The 19,029-nt window shown below is 39.2% G+C and overlaps 1 protein-coding gene across 20 annotated transcripts in view; it reads left to right on the forward strand.

Moving 5' to 3' along the window:
• TRPM3 (transient receptor potential cation channel subfamily M member 3) overlaps nt 1–19,029 on the forward strand; it is a 921,715-nt gene that overhangs the window by 689,128 nt on the left and 213,558 nt on the right. For all 20 annotated transcript variants that reach the window (XM_032290701.1, XM_032290713.1, XM_032290703.1 and 17 more), the window contains one exon: nt 3,899–4,022. In XM_032290701.1, the coding sequence (XP_032146592.1) occupies nt 3,899–4,022 (124 nt within the window). The remainder of the gene's footprint in view (nt 1–3,898; nt 4,023–19,029) is intronic.

Consider the following 19,029-nt stretch of genomic DNA (forward strand, 5'->3'; position numbering starts at 1 on the left):
CCCGGTCTCAAGCGATCCCCCTACCTCAGCCTCCCAAGTAGCTGGGATTACAGGCATGCACCACCATGCCTGGCTAATTTTTGTATTTGTAGTAGAGGCGGGTTTTCAACATGTTGGCCAGGCTGGTCTCGAACTCCTGACCTCAAGTGACCTGTCTACCTCAGCCTCCCAAAGTGCTGGGATTACAGGCATGAGCCACTGCGCCCAGCCCGCAAATATATGCTTGAAACTAATTAATGCACTTTGCAATTATCTTCATTTAGTGTTCCTCCTTATCATCCCTAAACTTGTCTGATTTCCTTCAGATATTCTCTAAATATATGAAAACAAAAGACATTTTCCTGCAACAAATGAGCTTAAATTTTTACCTCCAATACAGATGACTAGGAAACTATGAAAGACATAGAATACAGTCAGGAACAGCAACACCATGGGGCAAGGCTAAAGTCAATAGGCTCAACCCAAACAGTGAGATCATCAAGCGGTATGACTTAGCACAAATCATTTAACCTCCTTAGGGCATAGTTTTCTCTTCTGCAAAACGAAATCAATCCCACTTGCCTCATAGTTTGTTATGAGATTAAGTCTGAAGCCCATTGTGTGTGTTAAACCATGACGTGCTACAGACACATCAAGTGTTTTGTGGGATCTTATTTAAAATGATGTTATTAGACTTTTTTTGCCAAAGGCATGAGACCTAATATCTTTTATTTCTTTGTTAAAAGGGGAGCTCTACAAGTGTTGGGGAGCTGTTAAAGGCAGGAAAGCATTAACAATGAGATTTTCTTCTTGATGCAATCAGAAGGATAGAAAAAAAAAACTGAATCAGAAAGAGGAGCAGTTATTTAATATTTAATTGCTGTAACTTTATGCTTTGAATGGATCAAATCACCTTTGTTCCATCCAATACCACACTTTGGAAAACACCCTAGAGAATCTTTCCACTTCTAGAATTCTATGGTTCTTGTCACTAAATGATCTAGGCAAAGCCACAACTTCAGCAGCTGGGAAATTAGGCTCGAAGGATCAGATTCTTACTGTCTTTCAGCTCTCCTAACCACTGAAACCCACGATCAGCTAAATTTCACATCATTCCTCAATTTTTAGAAAGTGACAGATTGGATACAAGTGTCAGACAGGTCCGTCAAGCAGATAATGGCCTTGGAGAGCTGAGATTTTATTACAGATTGTTGGTTACAGAAAACAAATTTTGAGTAGTTATCAGAATTAAACACCTGCAGATGAATGATTAGATCTATGAAGTGGCTAATCAGGAGAATCCTTTCTGTTGTTAATCATGTACAACAGCAGTGGATGCTTGATATTGCCCAACTCTCTAGACTCATCCACTTGGGTTACCTGTCAGGTGGACACATGCCTAGGTCTGAGTGTGCATGTCTTTACTTTTCAAGAAAATTAATTGGCAATACAAATGTGATCATGCCACCCTTCTGCTTAAATCTGTCTATGACTTTTCATTGTCTAGGGGATAAAACCTAAAATCTCTGTAACATCACCTTCAAAGTCCCCCATGATCTGCTCACCCCCTTCTGCAGCCCTATTTTGTTCCACTCTTTACTTTGCTCTCTCAGCTCCAACCATGCTGACCTTTTATTTTCTCCAAACTAGGCCCATTCATGCCATTTTGTCTGCTGTGAATTCTCTTACCCAACCCCACCACCCCTGACTATGCTGATGCTCATTCATTCAAGTCTCAGATAAAACAGCACTTCCTCAGAAAAGTCTTCCCCGAATCCCTTATATTAGATTTGATTCATTTGCCACACGCTTCTCTATTTCTTTGCCACTGACAGTCACTATTGAGTTGCTGATTCATGTCTTCCTACTCTACCGGCACATAAACTCATTGAAGGCTGGAGTGCATATATAGCTCCTCTGTTCCTGGCACATCCTAGTGTGTGACACTAAGTAGACATTCACTATACATTTGTGAATAAGCAATGAATGAATAAGTGAACGATTTCAAGCTGGTCCACAGCTAAGGCCACAGAGTCATTCAGAATAATTAAGAAAATCTTGAGAGGATCTGGCATTATTTTTTTTCAATATCGTCTTTTTCTAAATGTGTGTGTGTGTGTGTGTGTGTGTGTGTGTGTGTGTGTATGTATGTATTTGACAGGTTCTGGCTCTCTTGCCCAGGCTGGAGTGCAGTGGCATGATCTTGGCTCACTGCCTCCCTAGCTCAAGTGGTCTTCCTACCTCAGCATCTCAAGTAGCTGGGGCTACAGGCATGCACCACCATGTCCAGCTGATTTTTTAATTTTTTGTAGAGACAAGGTCTCACTGTATTGCTCAGGCTGGAGTCAAACTCCTGGGCTCAAGTGATCCACCTGCCTCAGCCTCCCAAAGTTCTAGGATTACAGATGGGAGCGACAGTGCCCAGCCTAAATGTGTATATTCTTGATACAGAAGATACACTCTAGGGGGTTGAGTAAAGGGGTGACCCAATCCTCCATCCAGCCGAGCGACCTTCCAGAATCATTGGCATAGTTCTGTCATCGGGAATGCCATCCTCTTTAAAGTAGGGCCACCATAATATCCAACCTAGTGACTTCAGATGAACCTCACATAAACTGGAGCACAGCAGGTCACTGATAGGAAGATATCTTCTAGCTTCCCATCTTGCCTTCTTTTAAGCAATAAAGTTTGTCTTGCTTTCATGTTGAGGGAAACTCCTCAACTACCTGCTCAAATAGCCACAATGATGAAGAGAGGCAGTGGTGTGGTCTACTTGGTGTAAACAGAGGCAGCAGAGGCAGCATGGTGTGGTGGAAGGAGCCCTGGACAAACATTTAGAAGAACTAGGTTCTGATTCTGACTACTCCTACTTATTTGCTGCATGAACTTAAACATTTGGCTCTTTCTGGCTAAAATGTCCTGCCTGTGAAATAGAGCAAATCCCTTGTCTATAGGGTTCCTGTAATCAGCAACTGAGATCATTATTTTACTATTTGGAGTTGCTGATACCTTTTCATTATGAAAGCAATTTGTAATCTGTAAAATATTGGCAAATTATGATAATTTTGCCACTGGTCCTTGAGAGCGGTTTTGTCTTCCTGATTTTGAATAGCATCTGTTATTAATAAAGTGAGTTTGCCTTCCGTGCCATTTAATGGCTGATAGAGAAAGCCCCATTCTTACCAGGGTAATAAGTTAAAAATTAGTTGTGATTGATTCATATTCAAGATGTAATTGAGCATTGACTAGATATGATGCCTCTTTCCTGTTTTCATTTGTTCTTCTGTAGCATAAAAATTATCTTTTAATCAGGTAGCCAATATGATACCATCTTACTATTCACTGTGACAGAGCAAAAGCTTGACATAAATAACGAATACCTAAATCATAGGCCAGATAGGCTACCTCCTAGATGAAATGATTTTGGGGAAAACATAACTCTTATTTCTGCTTATTAATGCTCAAAAATTTATTAATGAAATATCTTTATTTCCACAATTAGAGATGATGTTGCAATTTAAATATCCTGCAGTACTGCTGGAGATTTATATAAAACTGTTAAAAACAGTACTATACCAAATTCTTACCAAAAAGATGCAGATGATTAATTGAAGGTATTTTTCAATGACGAACTTGAGGAAGAGAGCATTAGACATATGCCATATGAAAAACAGAAAAATAAAATATCTAACTCAATCTTTCCACTTTACTGTTAGGTTCTGAAATAGTAAAACTGATTTATTTTTAAATGCCTTGCTTTTAAAATTATCACACGTGGGATAACTTTTATGAGAAAAATACAGAAGTAATTCATATCTAAAGTAAACCCTCATAATTCCCTCTTGAGGTCTATATTTCTCAGAAATATGTGCTGAATGGGAGTTGGTTGACCTGCTTTTGACATTGTTTTTATTTGCAGACTGATAAATGAATCTTTGAGGGACCAACTGTTGGTGACTATACAGAAGACTTTCACATACACTCGAACCCAAGCTCAGCATCTGTTCATCATCCTCATGGAGTGCATGAAGAAGAAGGAATTGGTAGGTAATTGTGGGCAGCTCTCTCCACACTCTCAGTAATTTTCTTATCATACAACATTTTCTCAAATCACGCAACATTTTCTGTTTCTGGCCGAGCTTACGGCTCTCCTCAGGCTCCATTGGCTCCAGTAGCTTCCTTTCCTAAGTAACTAAGACACTGCTTTTACTGCCTGGAAGTTAATAATGTGTGTGCAGCAGAGTTTTAGCTTCATTTCCTTTTGGAGCTCATCCAAATGCTCTGGCTGCCTCAACCAAATGAGTTGAAGGGACAAAATGGGTCCCCTTCTGGAAAATGCTTCCGCTTGATCTTCTTAGGTTTGGGGTTTCATGTTGCTTGTAAGTCGTGAACCACTCATGTGCTTCATGTCGAAAGCTTTAATGACAAAGGGTGCAGGCTGATACAGTCATCTGAACAGGTAGAAAATGGAGAAACGGACTCAAGAAATCCTGGAAGCTCTGTAACTACTTAAGTGTTTCTAAAATCAGAGCAAAATGACCTACCAATGTGATACAATCAGAGACCCTCTGTTAGGGTGAACAGAATCACATCAGCTAACATTTAACAAGCAGGGAGCTAGATCTTCATGCATATAAACTCATGTGACCTTCGCCACTGTCCTGATGAGAGAGGTACGATTATTACTCTCATCTTACAGATGAGGAAACTCAGGCTCATTTGATTAGTAAATGAGGAGCTAAGACTAAAAGCCAGTGATGTTTAACCTCTGTATGGAGTATTTTTATTCACAAAGTGTCTTACTGAAGCCAGTGCCATGGATCACCCACTCTGGGTATATGCTCCTCAGCCCTCAGCCAGAGAGACTATTCTCAAAGGTCAGTTAAACCCAACAGCTGAGTGAGATAGCAAAATGTTTAGAAAAGAAAAGGAATTGATTAGAGTGGGCAAGACCCATCTCCAGAAAGCATCCACACAGTCTTTGTGAGAAACCTTTCAGCAGCTTCCAGGTTTGGGATGAGACGACTGAAGATGAAAAGAATAGGACAATACCTAGGTACACAGTCTGTCTGCCCCATATCTAGAAGCCAGTGAACAGGTGGAGCAAGCAGTCATGACTGCTGTCATCCTGGAAGAACTCTACTACCCATGACAGTACCACCCACATGGGACATCCTCCCATCTCAGATGTGGTTAGCTCATGGTGTTAGAGCTCGCATACTCCCTCTGTCCAAGGAGCCACCAAGGCCCTGAGATTCTACATGCCACAGTAGGACTCTTCTGAATACTGATGCTTTTCCAACACTGAGGCCAATTCTAATTGAGAAACCTTACCAGGACTATACATTTCAGCAGTCCTGCAAATTTCTTAGAAAGGCAGCTAGGAGCAAAATTCTAGGAACTGGTCAGAAGTCGTAAAACCAAATGAGGCTAATGAACTTTTCTGGGTATTTCATGGGACTGTTTTTGCAGAATTCTGCTTATATTTCATGTTGTTTAATCACGGACCCTGCTGAAAAAGTCAACTGCATTTTAATGCAAGTTATTTATTATAAGAAATGTGAGGTATTAGTAGCTCTAGTGTCAGGAAACGTGTTCTTAGCAAGAAACAAATTATCTCCATATCTGGGCAGAAATTAGAAATTTTTAAATCAAAATTGTAGTATAACTAAAATAATTTCAAATGTTGAGGGACGATTTATGTGCATGGACAGTACTAGATGCCTTGAAAATAAGGTAGACACAAGGTAGCCATTATTTTCTCCTCTTGAGGAGACAAGGGAAGGAACCGAGGCTAGGAGAGGTGGGGAGATGTGCACAGCCAGGAAAAGCCAAACTATGACTGTCTTGCTGCAAAGCCTGTGTTTTCTACTCATTAGGCTGCACAGCATAGCACACACGAGAAGGAGGCATTGCATCATTGTAGAGTTCCTCTTTTCTCTTGTATCCTTCAACTTCCTTTTGATTCCCCTAACAAACTGTGTGGGGTATAATATTATGAGGCAGTCCAACCATTGCCAAGTTTGGCTAAGCTATTTGTTCTAGAACTGATGTGACATCTTTCTCATCCCAGCACTTAACTGACTTACATAATAAAGCCTGCACTGTGGATGGGCCTCTGGGTGGTGTGGCCTCATTAAAAATATGTCTTGGGTCTGTAATTTCAAGACAGGTGGGGCAGCCCCTCATGATATTATCACACAAAGATACTGCTGTACTTTCTGCTCATTTCATATAGATCTTGAAGAAATTCACTTCTCTGCTTACTCAAAACCTGTCCCCTTTAGAAAACATGTGTCCTAGAAACCAACCTGTGACCTAAGTTCCATCATTGTTTTCAGGTAAGGAAATAGAAATTAAAGGGATAAAGACTGCCTACAACATATTAATTTGGGAACAGATGTCAGGGAGTGGGCGTCCCTCTATTCTCTTCCTTCTCAAGCGGGCTCTGGTCATAGAGGACATCAAGACCAAGAAAAGTGGACCAAGGTGGCCATGCACTCAGTGAGGCTGATATTATACATAGAAACCAAGAGCCTTATGTTCCAGAGGGCAGTGCCAGCTCCTTTTCTGCTGCTACCTCCTGTAGCCCTGTCTGTCCTCTGAGCTCCTGCAGAAGCCTTCCTTCATCACCACTGCCAACCCGCCAGCCCAGACTGGGGCAATACATTTGCTTTTGTCACCCTGGAGTGAAGGAGGACCGCTTGGGTTCAGCATTGTAAGCCCCACAGTCATATGGCCCTAAACCAGTCATGGTGATGACAACACCAGCCCTGCTCCTAGTTCACCACCTTCTGCTTCCACACTGGCGACTCCTGTCATTCACTGTCCTCCCCTGACAGTGGCCGGACCTCCTAGCGTCCAGTCAGTTCATCTTTCCATTTTTTCCCAGTCACACTTGGGAATCATGCCTCCACTCACAGCCTTGCTGCTCCAAAATCCAAGACTTTAACATCTACTCCCCGCTCCAAAGATAACTACCCTTCCTTCCCCTTCCCACCACTTCATTCATACTGAACCAGAACATGGATGCCAAGCTTCTCTGTTCAGGAGCCTGAGATCAACCACCTCAGGTAATCTGTGTAAAAACGTGTTCAAAATAGTTTTCTTTATCTTGTGCTTTATTGAGAGTCTGTACTATGTCTTTCCACTCTCCCTTCTCCTATCCGGGTTCCCTCACCTGTCAATTACTCTGTTCGATGTGCCTAATGCTTCTCTGTACCACTCCCAAAGCTGAGTCATTCGTTCTAATTCAATTAGGCCTTCAATAACTCGGGCCAATCCTCATGTTTATCTCTAGTCAATAGGCTCTCCTGCCCTACAATCATTGTTCTAAATAGCCTATAGTCTTTCAAGCTTCAAACCACAGCCACTTCCTCTTATTCTTTTCATATATGTTAAATACTAATCTTTTGTTGGTTGTGTTACAGATACATTTGTCAGTTTGAGGCTTGTTTCTTCACTGTATTTTTGGTGTACTTTGATAAATAGAAATTCCCAAATTTAATGTACAGTCACGCATTGCTTAACAACGATGATACATCCTGAGAAATGTGTTGTTAGGTGATTTCATTATTGTATGTACATCATAGTGTATTTTTTTTTTTTTGAGATATAGTCTTGCTCTGTCATCCAGGATGGAGTGCAGTGGCACGATCTTGGCTCACTGCAATCTCCACCTCCCAGGTTCAAGCGATTCTCCTGCCTCAGCCTCCCAAGTAGCTGGAATTACAGGCACCTATTACCACACCCAGCTAATTTTTGTATTTTTAGTAGAGACAGCATTTCACCATGTTGACCAGGCCTGTCTCAAACTCCTGACCACAGGTGATCTGCCTGCCTCTCCCAAAGTGCTGGGATTATGGGCATGAGCCACCACGCCTGGCACAGAGTATATTTCTAAAAACCTAGACAACATAGCCCAGTACACACCTACATTCTCCTCTATGGTATAGCCTATTTTTCCTAAGCTGCAAACTTGAATGGCCTGTTATGGTCCTGAATACTGTAGGCAATTGTAACACAATGGTAGGTATTTGTGTATCTAAACGTATCTAAAGATCAAAAGGTACAGTAAATATACGATATTATAATATTATGGGGCCACTGTCATACATGCAGTGTGTCATTGACTGAAACATCATTATGCAGCCTATGACTGTAGTTAAATGCATCAGCCTTTTTTATGTTTTGTGCTTTTTGCCTCTTGTTTAATAAACTGTTCTTTACCCAAATATCAAAAAGATATTCTTCTATATGTTCTTCTAAAATGTGTCTAGTTTCACCTTCTACATTAAATCTGTAACCCATCTATTACTGATTTTTTTTAATATGATATGAAGTAGAGATCCGTATGGATGACTAGCGGACCCTGTGCCATTTTTTGAATGGTCCATCCTTATGTTGCATAATGCCAGCTCTTTCATAAAGCAGGTGTCCACCTATGCATTAGTCTTTCCGGCTTCCCTACTTGTCCAGTACTGCCCTGCAGCCCTACTTTTCTAGTCGGTGTAACTGATAGGGCAAGTCACACTCCTTGTGACACTTCTCCAGGGTTGCCAACTATTTTAGCCCTTTGATCTCATGGATAAATTTTAAAGTCAGCTTTACAGATTTCATGTAGACGTGCACGCACGTATACACACACACACACACACACATTGTTCAGATGTGGATTAAAATTGCATTGAATTTAAAGATTCATTCTCCTCATGCTCAGCAGAAGACTTCTCCCTAAAAGAAATCAAGGGTCGGCCGGGCGCGGTGGCTCAAGCCTGTAATCCCAGCACTTTGGGAGGCTGAGGCGGGTGGATCACGAGGTCAAGAGATCGAGACCATCCTGGTCAACATGGTGAAACCCCGTCTCTACTAAAAATACAAAAAATTAGCTGAGCATGGTGGCGCATGCCTGTAATCCCAGCTACTCAGGAAGCTGAGACAGGAGAATTGCCTGAACCCAGGAGGCGGAGGTTGCGGGGAGCCGAGATCGCGCCTTAGAGAACCACTCCTGGGGAAAAAAAAGGAACCCCCCCCCCAAAAAAAAAAAAAAAAAAAGAAAGCAAAAGAAATCAAGGGTCTTAAATTTAAGCTCCCCCACTTTCTTCTCCTTTACCTCAGTACAACTGTATCTTGAGCTATGCCTTCTTTTTTCTACATAGTATCAGAGGAAATAGTGCCTTTCTTCTCCTCTATAGTCATTCTCTAAACAGGCAACATATTCCATCACTTTGCACTCCCTCCATGATTTTTCTCTAGAAAATGTACATTTCTTGAACAGTAACTCTCTTTATTACTTCCTCCGCATTGAGTTCTACTTCTGTTTTTTCTACCTTCCTAAAATTTCAATGACTGTACTTTTCTACTAGTCCTTCAACTTTTCTGTTTCTCCTCTTCTTTTCCTTCCACTTCTCATTGCTTTCATCCATAAATGTGGACATTACCTGAAACTTCTTTGTTCTCAGTCCTTTCCTTCTTTGTGTCATTTTTTGAAGAAGTAATTTTAAGTCTCCTATCACGAGAAATTGTATCAATTTCTTTTTAAAATTCTGTCAAATTTTTGCTTTATATATTTTGACATGTTGTTGTTAGGCTCATAAGCTTTTCGACTAGCTATATTTCCTGGTGAGATATTTTTCTCTCATTATTCAGTGACTTTATTTATTCCTGACAGTGCTTTGCCTTGCATTTCAGTTCATCTGATATTAATCCACTTACATCAACTTCTTTTAGTTCATACTTTTCCAATACAGGAAATTTTCATGCTTTTTCTTCTTTCATTTTCAGCTTTTCTGTACCCTGTATGTTAGATGAGTTTCTTAAAAATTATATATAGCTCCTGTTTTTAATATCATATTAGATGCTCTATTTTTTAAGCGGTAAATTTAGTCTAATTGCATGTATTCTGTGCTAGTTACCCTAAAAACATTTTAAATTTCATTCATTTATTCAGTAAGATAGTCTCAGTTGCTAAATCTTTTTTAGGTATTTCATTATAATACCCTTTTTTTCTTTGGCAATATCATAAATCTTCTGTTGGCTTCACCGATAACCTCATTGGAAATTATTCACAAAACTATTTCTGACTTTAGCCCTTCTCTCTCAATCCCTGCAGCCATAATTACAGCTTGTAGTTGGATTTGTCACCTGATTGTCCCATCATTACTTCAAGTTCTACATGTCCAGAAACAAAATCAGCCTCTCCAATGTCCTCCAGTGCTTCCTAGCCCTACACCGCCTCAATGCTTCCCCTTCCAATTCTTGTTTCTTTTTCTCAGCCTTGAAAGCTTCAGTTCTCCTAGCCTCACTGCACTGCCACCAGCCAATTGTTTCCAAGTTATTCTAATTTTCTTTTGGCAGTGTCTCTCACGTCTGCCTCCTCTGCTTTGATTCCAGTGCAGCATCCTCATTCTGATCCTCAGTTTTCTTCACTGTGTGTTTCTGCCTGGTCCCAGAAAGGAAACCTTGTTTTCCCTCCTCCAGGCTATCCCACAGACTGCTCCAGGCTTGATGCTTGAGGCCCAGGCCTGACTTGCTAACTTCCTTGCTCAGACAGTTTCAAGGTCTTGCTTTTGTTACGGAAAAATGTCCAAGCTATTTAATGTGGCTTTGAGGCCCTCCACAGTCTGAATGCAGTCTGGAATTTCATCCCCACGCCTCCATTACTTCTCTTTGCCACCCTGTTTCCCAGCCAATAATTCAGGCTTTCCAAACTCCCATACTTTCTTTCATCTGGGAAAAGATTCTCTTCTGCTGCCATTTTCACTTGCACAATCACATGAAACTGTCAGCATCCAACAATTACATCTCACAAATGCTTACTATGATTTTCAACAGAAAAATGCATAATACAATCTTACAGTATGGCCTGGTAGCCTATGTCTAAGCTGTGTGTTGGTGAAAGCTGTTATGTATCATTGCTTCTTGAGGGACCCTGACACTATTTATAATGTGCGTAACCTCTGCTAGAATTAGCGGGTTATCATAACCCAGATTAAATATAATTATTTTAAATGAGATACTTGCTGTAACAAGAGAGAGGGAGAGAGATTTCAATGATTAGCTGTTGAATCTACATCTGCGTCAAATGGACTTTATCCATTATGCTTCTCTTACACAAATGAAATATTCGTATGCCAGACTATTTTTCCCCATAAAGGTGAAATGTTAGCTCATATTTAATTATGTTAGAAGATAAAAATTAAATAAAGCACTAATAATTTTGTACTAATTTGTTGCCTTCTCCAAGATTACTTCATTTTAGTACTACTTGTTTATGACATATAGGTAATAATCTTATTTTTATTCTTCTTACCTCAGAACCTAGAGCATATTTCAGTTTTTTGACTTTACTACTACACAGTTTTTGGTAAATTGCTTTAACAATTTTAATAAGTGGGATGTTATTTACTATTTCTTAATTCTGCCCTATAGTTTCCAAAATAAGATAGTTGTCCAATGGCTTATTCTGGTTTTATGCTAGTTATTGAGTATTTATTGGTGCATTCATGGCCTGAATGTAAAAAGAAAAAAAACAGCTTTCTAACCATAATTTATGTGGTAAAATTACTTTAACATCTTAATTTCTTTTTTTTTTTTTTCAAAATTTATTTAAGTTAAACTAATTGCATTTAATTGAATTTAAGGGATATTTTAAATATACTCGCAAAACACCAGCTAAAGATAAAAATCAATTACATTTCAGTGGAGTGAATGTTATAAAGATGTTTAGAAAAAAGTAGACGGATAGCTAAAGTGTGCCAAAATGTTATAAGAATTTCCTCTAATTAACAAATATTGTGTACAATCATCACAATAATTCACGGGATCTATATGACAAAAATAAACCAGAAGCTCAAGAAAAATCTATTTCTCAAATGAAGATAAAGAGGCATTTCATACATGCCTCATTTAAGAAGATACTATTGAGTAATGTTGTCAACAATATATTTACAGTAAAACCAAAGATTTTTATAGGACTATTTTTATATTGTTTCTGAAGTACCAAAACTCAAAACAATAGAAGCAATATTTTTTTAAGAGAATGAGCGACGGGTGGGAATTGAAGTGGAAGGGGAGATAACATCTTACTTTCTTGGCTGTATCTTGGAGGTTTTTGTAATGCACTTCACAGACTTTATGGTATGGTAACATGGGCTTCCTACTTCTCTACAGCTGGTTCTCATTTGCAATAATGATTCTAAAATTAAGAAGCAAACATTGCAACTACAGTACTATGTCTGTTTATCCAACACATCAATTTAGGATACACAGGAATGAAAATAAACCAACTTTTGTCTGGGCACAGTGGCTCACTCCAATAGTCCCAGCACTTTGGGAGGTTGAGGAGCGTGGATCACTTGAGCCCAGGAGTCTGAGATCAGCCTGGGCAACAGAGCAAAACCCTGTTTTCACAAAGAAATAAAATAAAATAAATACAAAAATAAACTGGTGTGGTGGCATGCACCTGTAGTCCTAGCTAAATCTCCTAGCCTGGAAGTTTGAGGCTGCAGTGAGCTGAGATGGCACCACTACACTCCAGCCCAGGTGACAGAGCAAGACCCTGTCTCAAAAATATAAAAATCAAAATAAACTAATTTTTTTCTTAAGCCTCAGCAGTCAAAAAGTTTCCAGGGACCGTTGTTTTAGTCTGTTCAGGCTGCTATAACAAAATACCATAATCTGGGTAGTTTACAAACAACAGAGATTTATTGTTCACAGTTCTGGAGGCTGGGCAGTCCAAGATCAAGACTCCAGCACTCCAGCAGATTCAATATCTGGTGAGGGCCCACTTTCTCATAGATGGCACATCCTTGCTGCATCTTCATGTTGTGAAGGGGGCAAGCAAGCTTCCTCAGGCCTTTTCTGCAAGGGCACCAATCCCATTCATCAGGGCAAAGACCTCCTGACCTAATCACTTCTCAAAGGCCCCACCTCCTGATACCATCATCTTCGTGATTAAGAGTCAGCATAAGAATTTGAAGGAGACATGAATATTCAGACCCTAGCAATCACAGCATATCCACCAGTAAACATGGATAAGAAGTATTTTGAGAAGAGTTGGAAGAGACTTGGCATCTACCTTTATTTAGAACATAATAGACATACAACATGAGAAGCTAAACTTAAGGGCTAGGTCACTGTTGTACTCTAGCAGCTAAAGCTCTGATACCTCATTATCATCACGTTCTCTCTTAGGTAGGGCAGCATAAAGCAAGCAAAAGCCAAGGACATATAAATTGTGCTAATGGAATAAATGGAAGCAAAGATATTAGGCCATCACTTTTACAACTTTTTTTGTAAATTTTCCATAGCATTTGAGGCTGTCAACTTCCTCTTTCTTCTTAAAGTTACTTTCTTGTGAATGTCATGTGAAACTCTCGATTTTCTTCTTCTTTGACACTTCTGATACTATTCATTTTGTTTTTCCATTGGTAGATCCTCTTCTTCCTCCCCATGCTAAAAAGAAATGTTTACCTAAGATCAATTATTGGCTCTTTTCCCTTTCACTCACTGTTATGACTTTCATTACCATTTTAATCAAGATAACTCCCAAATGTGCAAATATCTAGCCTTACTTTCCCCCAGTTCCTGCATTTCCAAATTCCATTCTCACTCATTCCCTCATTCTTCCTTGCCTAGACTATTGCTATTCCCTGTGAAGTTGGTCCCCTAGTTCAATATTCCCCTAACGATGCATCCTACATACTGCAGGGGTTGGGAAACTTTTCTGTAAAGTGGCAGATAGTAAATATTTCAGGTTTTGCAGATACAGTTTCTGTCACATACTATTCTTTGTTTGCTTTCTTGTTTTTCAACAACCTTTAAAATGTAAAAATCATTCTCAGGTTACTGGTCACAAAAAAATACCATAAAACAAATTTGACCCACAGGCAGTGGTTTTGCTGGTCCCTTGCCGCAGAAATGTCTGCTAGCTCTTGCTGAAGCACAGAGCAAATCATATCACTCTTTTGAATATAAAGTAGAATGTTTTGCCTACAGTTTCAGTCCAAAATTCCATTGCTTCTTTATGGATTCATCACGCTAACCCAATAGATCTCCTTACAGTCATTTTTCTATTTCCCTGATATTGTTCAAGCTTAGAGCACTCTCTTTAGTCCTATTCAGTTTCCAAACACATGCACATATCTTCATTTGCATGCGCACATGCACACACACACACCTGGAATCCATTTACCTCCTTTATTTGTAACTCTCTTGTGCTTGTCATTCATGCTTTATTTATGTATATCTCTAGCTTCCCATGTAAGCTCATAAGAGCAGAATCTATCTGATTCATTATTCTATGTTTCTCTTGCAGTCACTCTTGCCTAGTTGTGCTTAATACCATAGCATATCCATAGCACTCAATAAATCTTTAATGGATAAGTAAGTGAATGAATGAATTCAGACCTATATACGTTAATGGGGCTGATACATATTCGGTATCTATAAATTTTGTTAAAATCTCCACTAACACAGAGGCACATCTCCTTAGGGAGTTATAAACTTGGTTTATGGGCTTGGATTTGATCCAGGCCCATCCACTTAAATTGTGCGACCCATGGGAAGCAATCTAATGTGGCGATTGTGAGGAGCAAGTGCTAGAAGCAGACAAGCCTGGATTCCAACTACACCTTCATCACTCAAGGGGCTTAACCTACACTGAGCTCTGGGATCCTCAGCTTTAAAATAGAGTGATAATTGCTGTGTGTTCTAGAATCTGTCATACTTGGGACTTCCTCTTTTTGGTCAAAACTATGGTTTGACTTTTTTTATCCCAATGTGACAAATAGCGATATACGAAAAGATTTTGATCTGCTGGTTTCACACGCCCTGTATTCCCTACCAATTGCAAGGCCAAGAAGTACCCCAATGTTGCATGGCCTTCCATTCTCTGCAGGCCCTCAGGCTCCAGAGCCAATGACTTTTCCTTCAGACACTGGTGAAGACAGCAGAGGGCTGTTGTGTATGCCTTACAGATGAGCCTCCAGAAGGCTGACTCCACTACCTTCCAATACAAACAGATTTGTTATGTTTATAAGGGTATGTTTGAAGCTGATGTTGGCATCCAATTACACCTCTTTTCCACATTTAGGAAACTGAAGGCCAACTCTCCCTTAATAGATTCAGAAAAACCAAGTAAGCATGATTTTTAAACAAGTTTCATCTCTCTCTCTTGTTTTTGTATTTTTTTTCAAATGGGCATCCTGTCTATATCTGGGAAAGGAACAAAAAGTTGAAGATATTTCTTACTTAGAAAAATGGATGCTTGCCAGTCTCTTACTATCACAAGCAGGAGTTGGTGAGTGTTACTTGTCAGTCAGGATGTCAGCACCACATAGGATTTACTCCTCAGAATCGTCAGCACCCACCAGCCTGGGTTGCTGGGAGAGCTAAGCATTTAACTCTCATGTGTAAAGAATGTTGGCACAGGGCGTGGCTCCTAGGAAGTTACAGTTAACAGTAATTGTTAACTGTAACTACAATTATTTTACATATAACTACAGGGACTAATTAGAGTATAAACACAGATGTTTCTTGTTCCTCTCATATTTTCTCCAGTCTTAGTTAAAATTGTCAGTAGGGCATTCTTTGACTTCAGGACTTTCGATTTCATCTTCAGGTTCCATCTTCCCTTCTTGGTCATTTTAGCGGACAGGGTCCAATTAAGAGGAAGCCTTTGCAACTTCCCAAGTAATAAGAAAGAAACAAGCCAATGCCCTCCATGTTTAACACCAAAAACCAAATAAGTTCAACTGGCCTTTTTACAGTCATAAGACGAATATAGTCGTCTATAGATTGGAAGGGACTTCCTTACGCCAAGTGGTTGAAAGTAACAGATTCATGCATCAAGTTTAGAAAAGCTTTTTCTCCAACTTAATGTTTGGGGAGAAATGGAAATGTTCTTTGAGATTGACACTGAATTGTACTAAAACTTCTTTTAAATTTTATCTGAATATCATCTTAATAACATAATTTAAGTCCAAACATTTTAAATCAAATAGCGGAAAGAAAATAGAGGGAGAACTTTTCAATTCAAAATGTTTTTCATATGAGTTCTCAACATACAATGGGTTACTGATAAATTTTTGGAGGTTCTGAAACTCTTTTAAATTATTAGAATATCATTATTTTAGGAATAAGGGTGAAGCAGGCTTTATAGTCAGTTTGCCTGATTCAAATCCCAGATCTGCCATTTAATATGCAATATAGGGCAAGTTATTTAACCTCCATATGTCTTAGTTTTCACCTCCAGAAAATTCAAATAATAATAATACCAATATTATGGGATTCATTATAAGGATTAAATGAGTTAACATATGCAAATAAAATAATAAGCACTCAATAAATATATTGTAACAATGATGATGGTGGTGATGTCTACATAGCACTTTATGTTTAACAAAGATCATTTTCACATTATCTTACTTTATACAAAAATCAAGCTTGCTGAGGTCAGTATTAGTATCTCCATTTTGCAGAGGGAAACCAAGACTCAGAGACAGTAAGTGACAAGTCCAAGGTTTTTTAGATAGTGGCAACTTTGGACTTGAACCAAGAGCATCTTTCTGCAAATCCTGGGCTCTTTCTACTATTTTTCAGCTGATTCAATATTCTAATGATCAAGTATCATCAAGTTAAAGATGGCTATAAAGTAGGAGCCCATTTTCTCTTTCATTCTGAGAATAATCTGAATGAATATTAAACTGTGAAATTCACATAGAAAAAGAAAACTATCTTGTTGGCTGGTATTCTCGGAATACCTTCTGCTCCTATGTACCAGTCATTATATTCCTACAAGGATAATGTAAGCACAATGTCCAGACCACCTTGTATTCTCACAAAATATTCCTTGAAATGAAAAAGAATTATGAAGAAAATGTAATCTACACAATTCCTTTCCAAAGCAGCCAATAATGATAACACCTTTCATCTTCTAATGTATAAAAATGCCTTATAATGTACAAAGCTCTGTTCCAGTCCTTGTGTCATTTGAGCTGCATAACAATGGGACCAGAATTATGCTGGTTTTCAGCCAATCAGAATAATGAAACAGATTGGAGAAGAGTGTAAGTTAAGAGCTAATGCCCACTTGATTTTCTTTTTCTTTTTCTTTTCTTTTTTTTTTTTTTTTTTTTTGAGACAAAGTATTTAGCTCTTGTTGCCCAGGCTGGAGTGCAGTGGCATGATCTCAGCTCACTGCAACCTCTGCCTCCCAGGTTCAAGTGATTCTCCTGCCTCAGCCTCCTGAGTAGCTGGGATTACAGGTGCCTGCCACCATACCCAGCTAATTTTTGTATTTTTAGCACAGACGGGGTTTCACCATGTTGTCCAGGCTGGTCTCAAACTCCTGATCTCAGGTGATCCACCCACATCAGCCTCCCAAAGTCCTAGGATTACAGGTATGAGCCACTGCCTGGCCCCATTTGATTTTCAATCCCGCTATCCAAGCCTCAAATTCTCTCTCATAATCAATGAAAACACCTAGAATTTTAATACCTCTGACCTTTTTCAACCATATTCCTCAAAATATATTGGTAGATTAGAGGCAATGGAAGAATAGAACTACTCTCTTTTACTGAAAAAAATTAATAAAAGTAATACAATACTGTAGATAAAAGTAAAGTATTATTGTATTCTTTTCTTCCGTTTAATAGCTTACTTATTAAGTAATTTACATGACAGTTGGTGGTTTGAGTTCTAACTCTGGAAGAGACTGGATGACTACATCTCACACTCACTCCGCATTTTCACTCTGCATTCCTAGGCAGACTCTCACCACATCCAGCTAAACTACCCATCTCTGGCTGACCCCCTAGTCTCTTCATTCCAATTGAAACAGGACAGCTAGATGATTCCCTTTAAGGAGCAACTCTCGTGTAACCTCTCACCTAATCAGAAACCGGAATTACCCTCGCTCTGCTTTCCAAGGCAAGGAATGCCTATCACTGATCTCATAGGAGATCATTGTAGGTGGAATGTAAATTTATCTTTTGCTTTCAGAGATATGTTTTCATTTGCATATATATGAAATAATTATAATACACAAAGCCAAGGGTATTATATCTAAATGAATAAAAGTTCCAAAGGAGAATCTATTTGAAGAAAAATATCTACTTGTGGTGTTGGTATATCAATATGACAAAAAAGGCAAAGATTATGCAAGCATGACTGTAGGTTGAAACATATCAGCCTTCAAAAATAAGTTTCAGTTCTTTAGCTTGATGTTCAAGACCCTCCATGATCCAGACTTAGTCTATCCTTCCAGCCACAACTCCAAGTACTACTTGTACTCTAGTCCAACCAAATGTACTTTTTGGAAAATCTGTGAATATCCCGTGTGTGACTTTGTTCATAGCGTTCTCTATGTCAAAATGTCCTCTCCCTATAATGTTTCATCTCTATGTTGGCTGGTATGTTCCAACCTACAGTCATTGATGGATGGACATTTGGGCTGGTTCCATATTTTTGCAGTTGCGAATTGTCCTACTATAAACATGCATATACAGGTATCTTTTTTGTATAATGGCTTCTTTTCATCTGGGTAGATAACCAGTAGTGTGATTGCTGGATCAAATACTAGTTCTACTTTTAATTCTTTAAGAAATCTGCAGACAGTGTGGCGATTCCTTAAGGACCTAGAAATAGAAATTCCATTTGACCCAGCAATCCCATTACTGGGTATATATCCAAAGGATTATAAATCATTCTACTGTAAGGACACATGCACACGAATGTTCATTGCAGCACTGTTTACAATAGCAAAGACCTGGAACCAACCCAAATGCCCATCAGTGATAGACTAGACAGGGAAAATATGGTACATATACACTATGGAATATTATGCAGCCATCAAAAACGATGAGTTCGTGTCCTTTGTAGGGACATGGATGAACCTGGAAACCATCATTCTCAGCAAACTGACCCAAGAACAGAAAATCAAACACTGCATGTTCTCACTCATAGGTGGGTGTTGAACAATGGGAACACATGGACACAGGGAGGGGAGCACTACACACTGGGGTCTGTTGGGGGGAAATGGGGTAGGGA

This window comes from Sapajus apella, unplaced genomic scaffold (assembly GCF_009761245.1).
Source record: "Sapajus apella isolate SASKATOON/1434 unplaced genomic scaffold, GSC_monkey_1.0 scaffold24, whole genome shotgun sequence".
In the NCBI taxonomy this organism is placed as follows: Eukaryota; Metazoa; Chordata; class Mammalia; order Primates; family Cebidae; genus Sapajus; species Sapajus apella.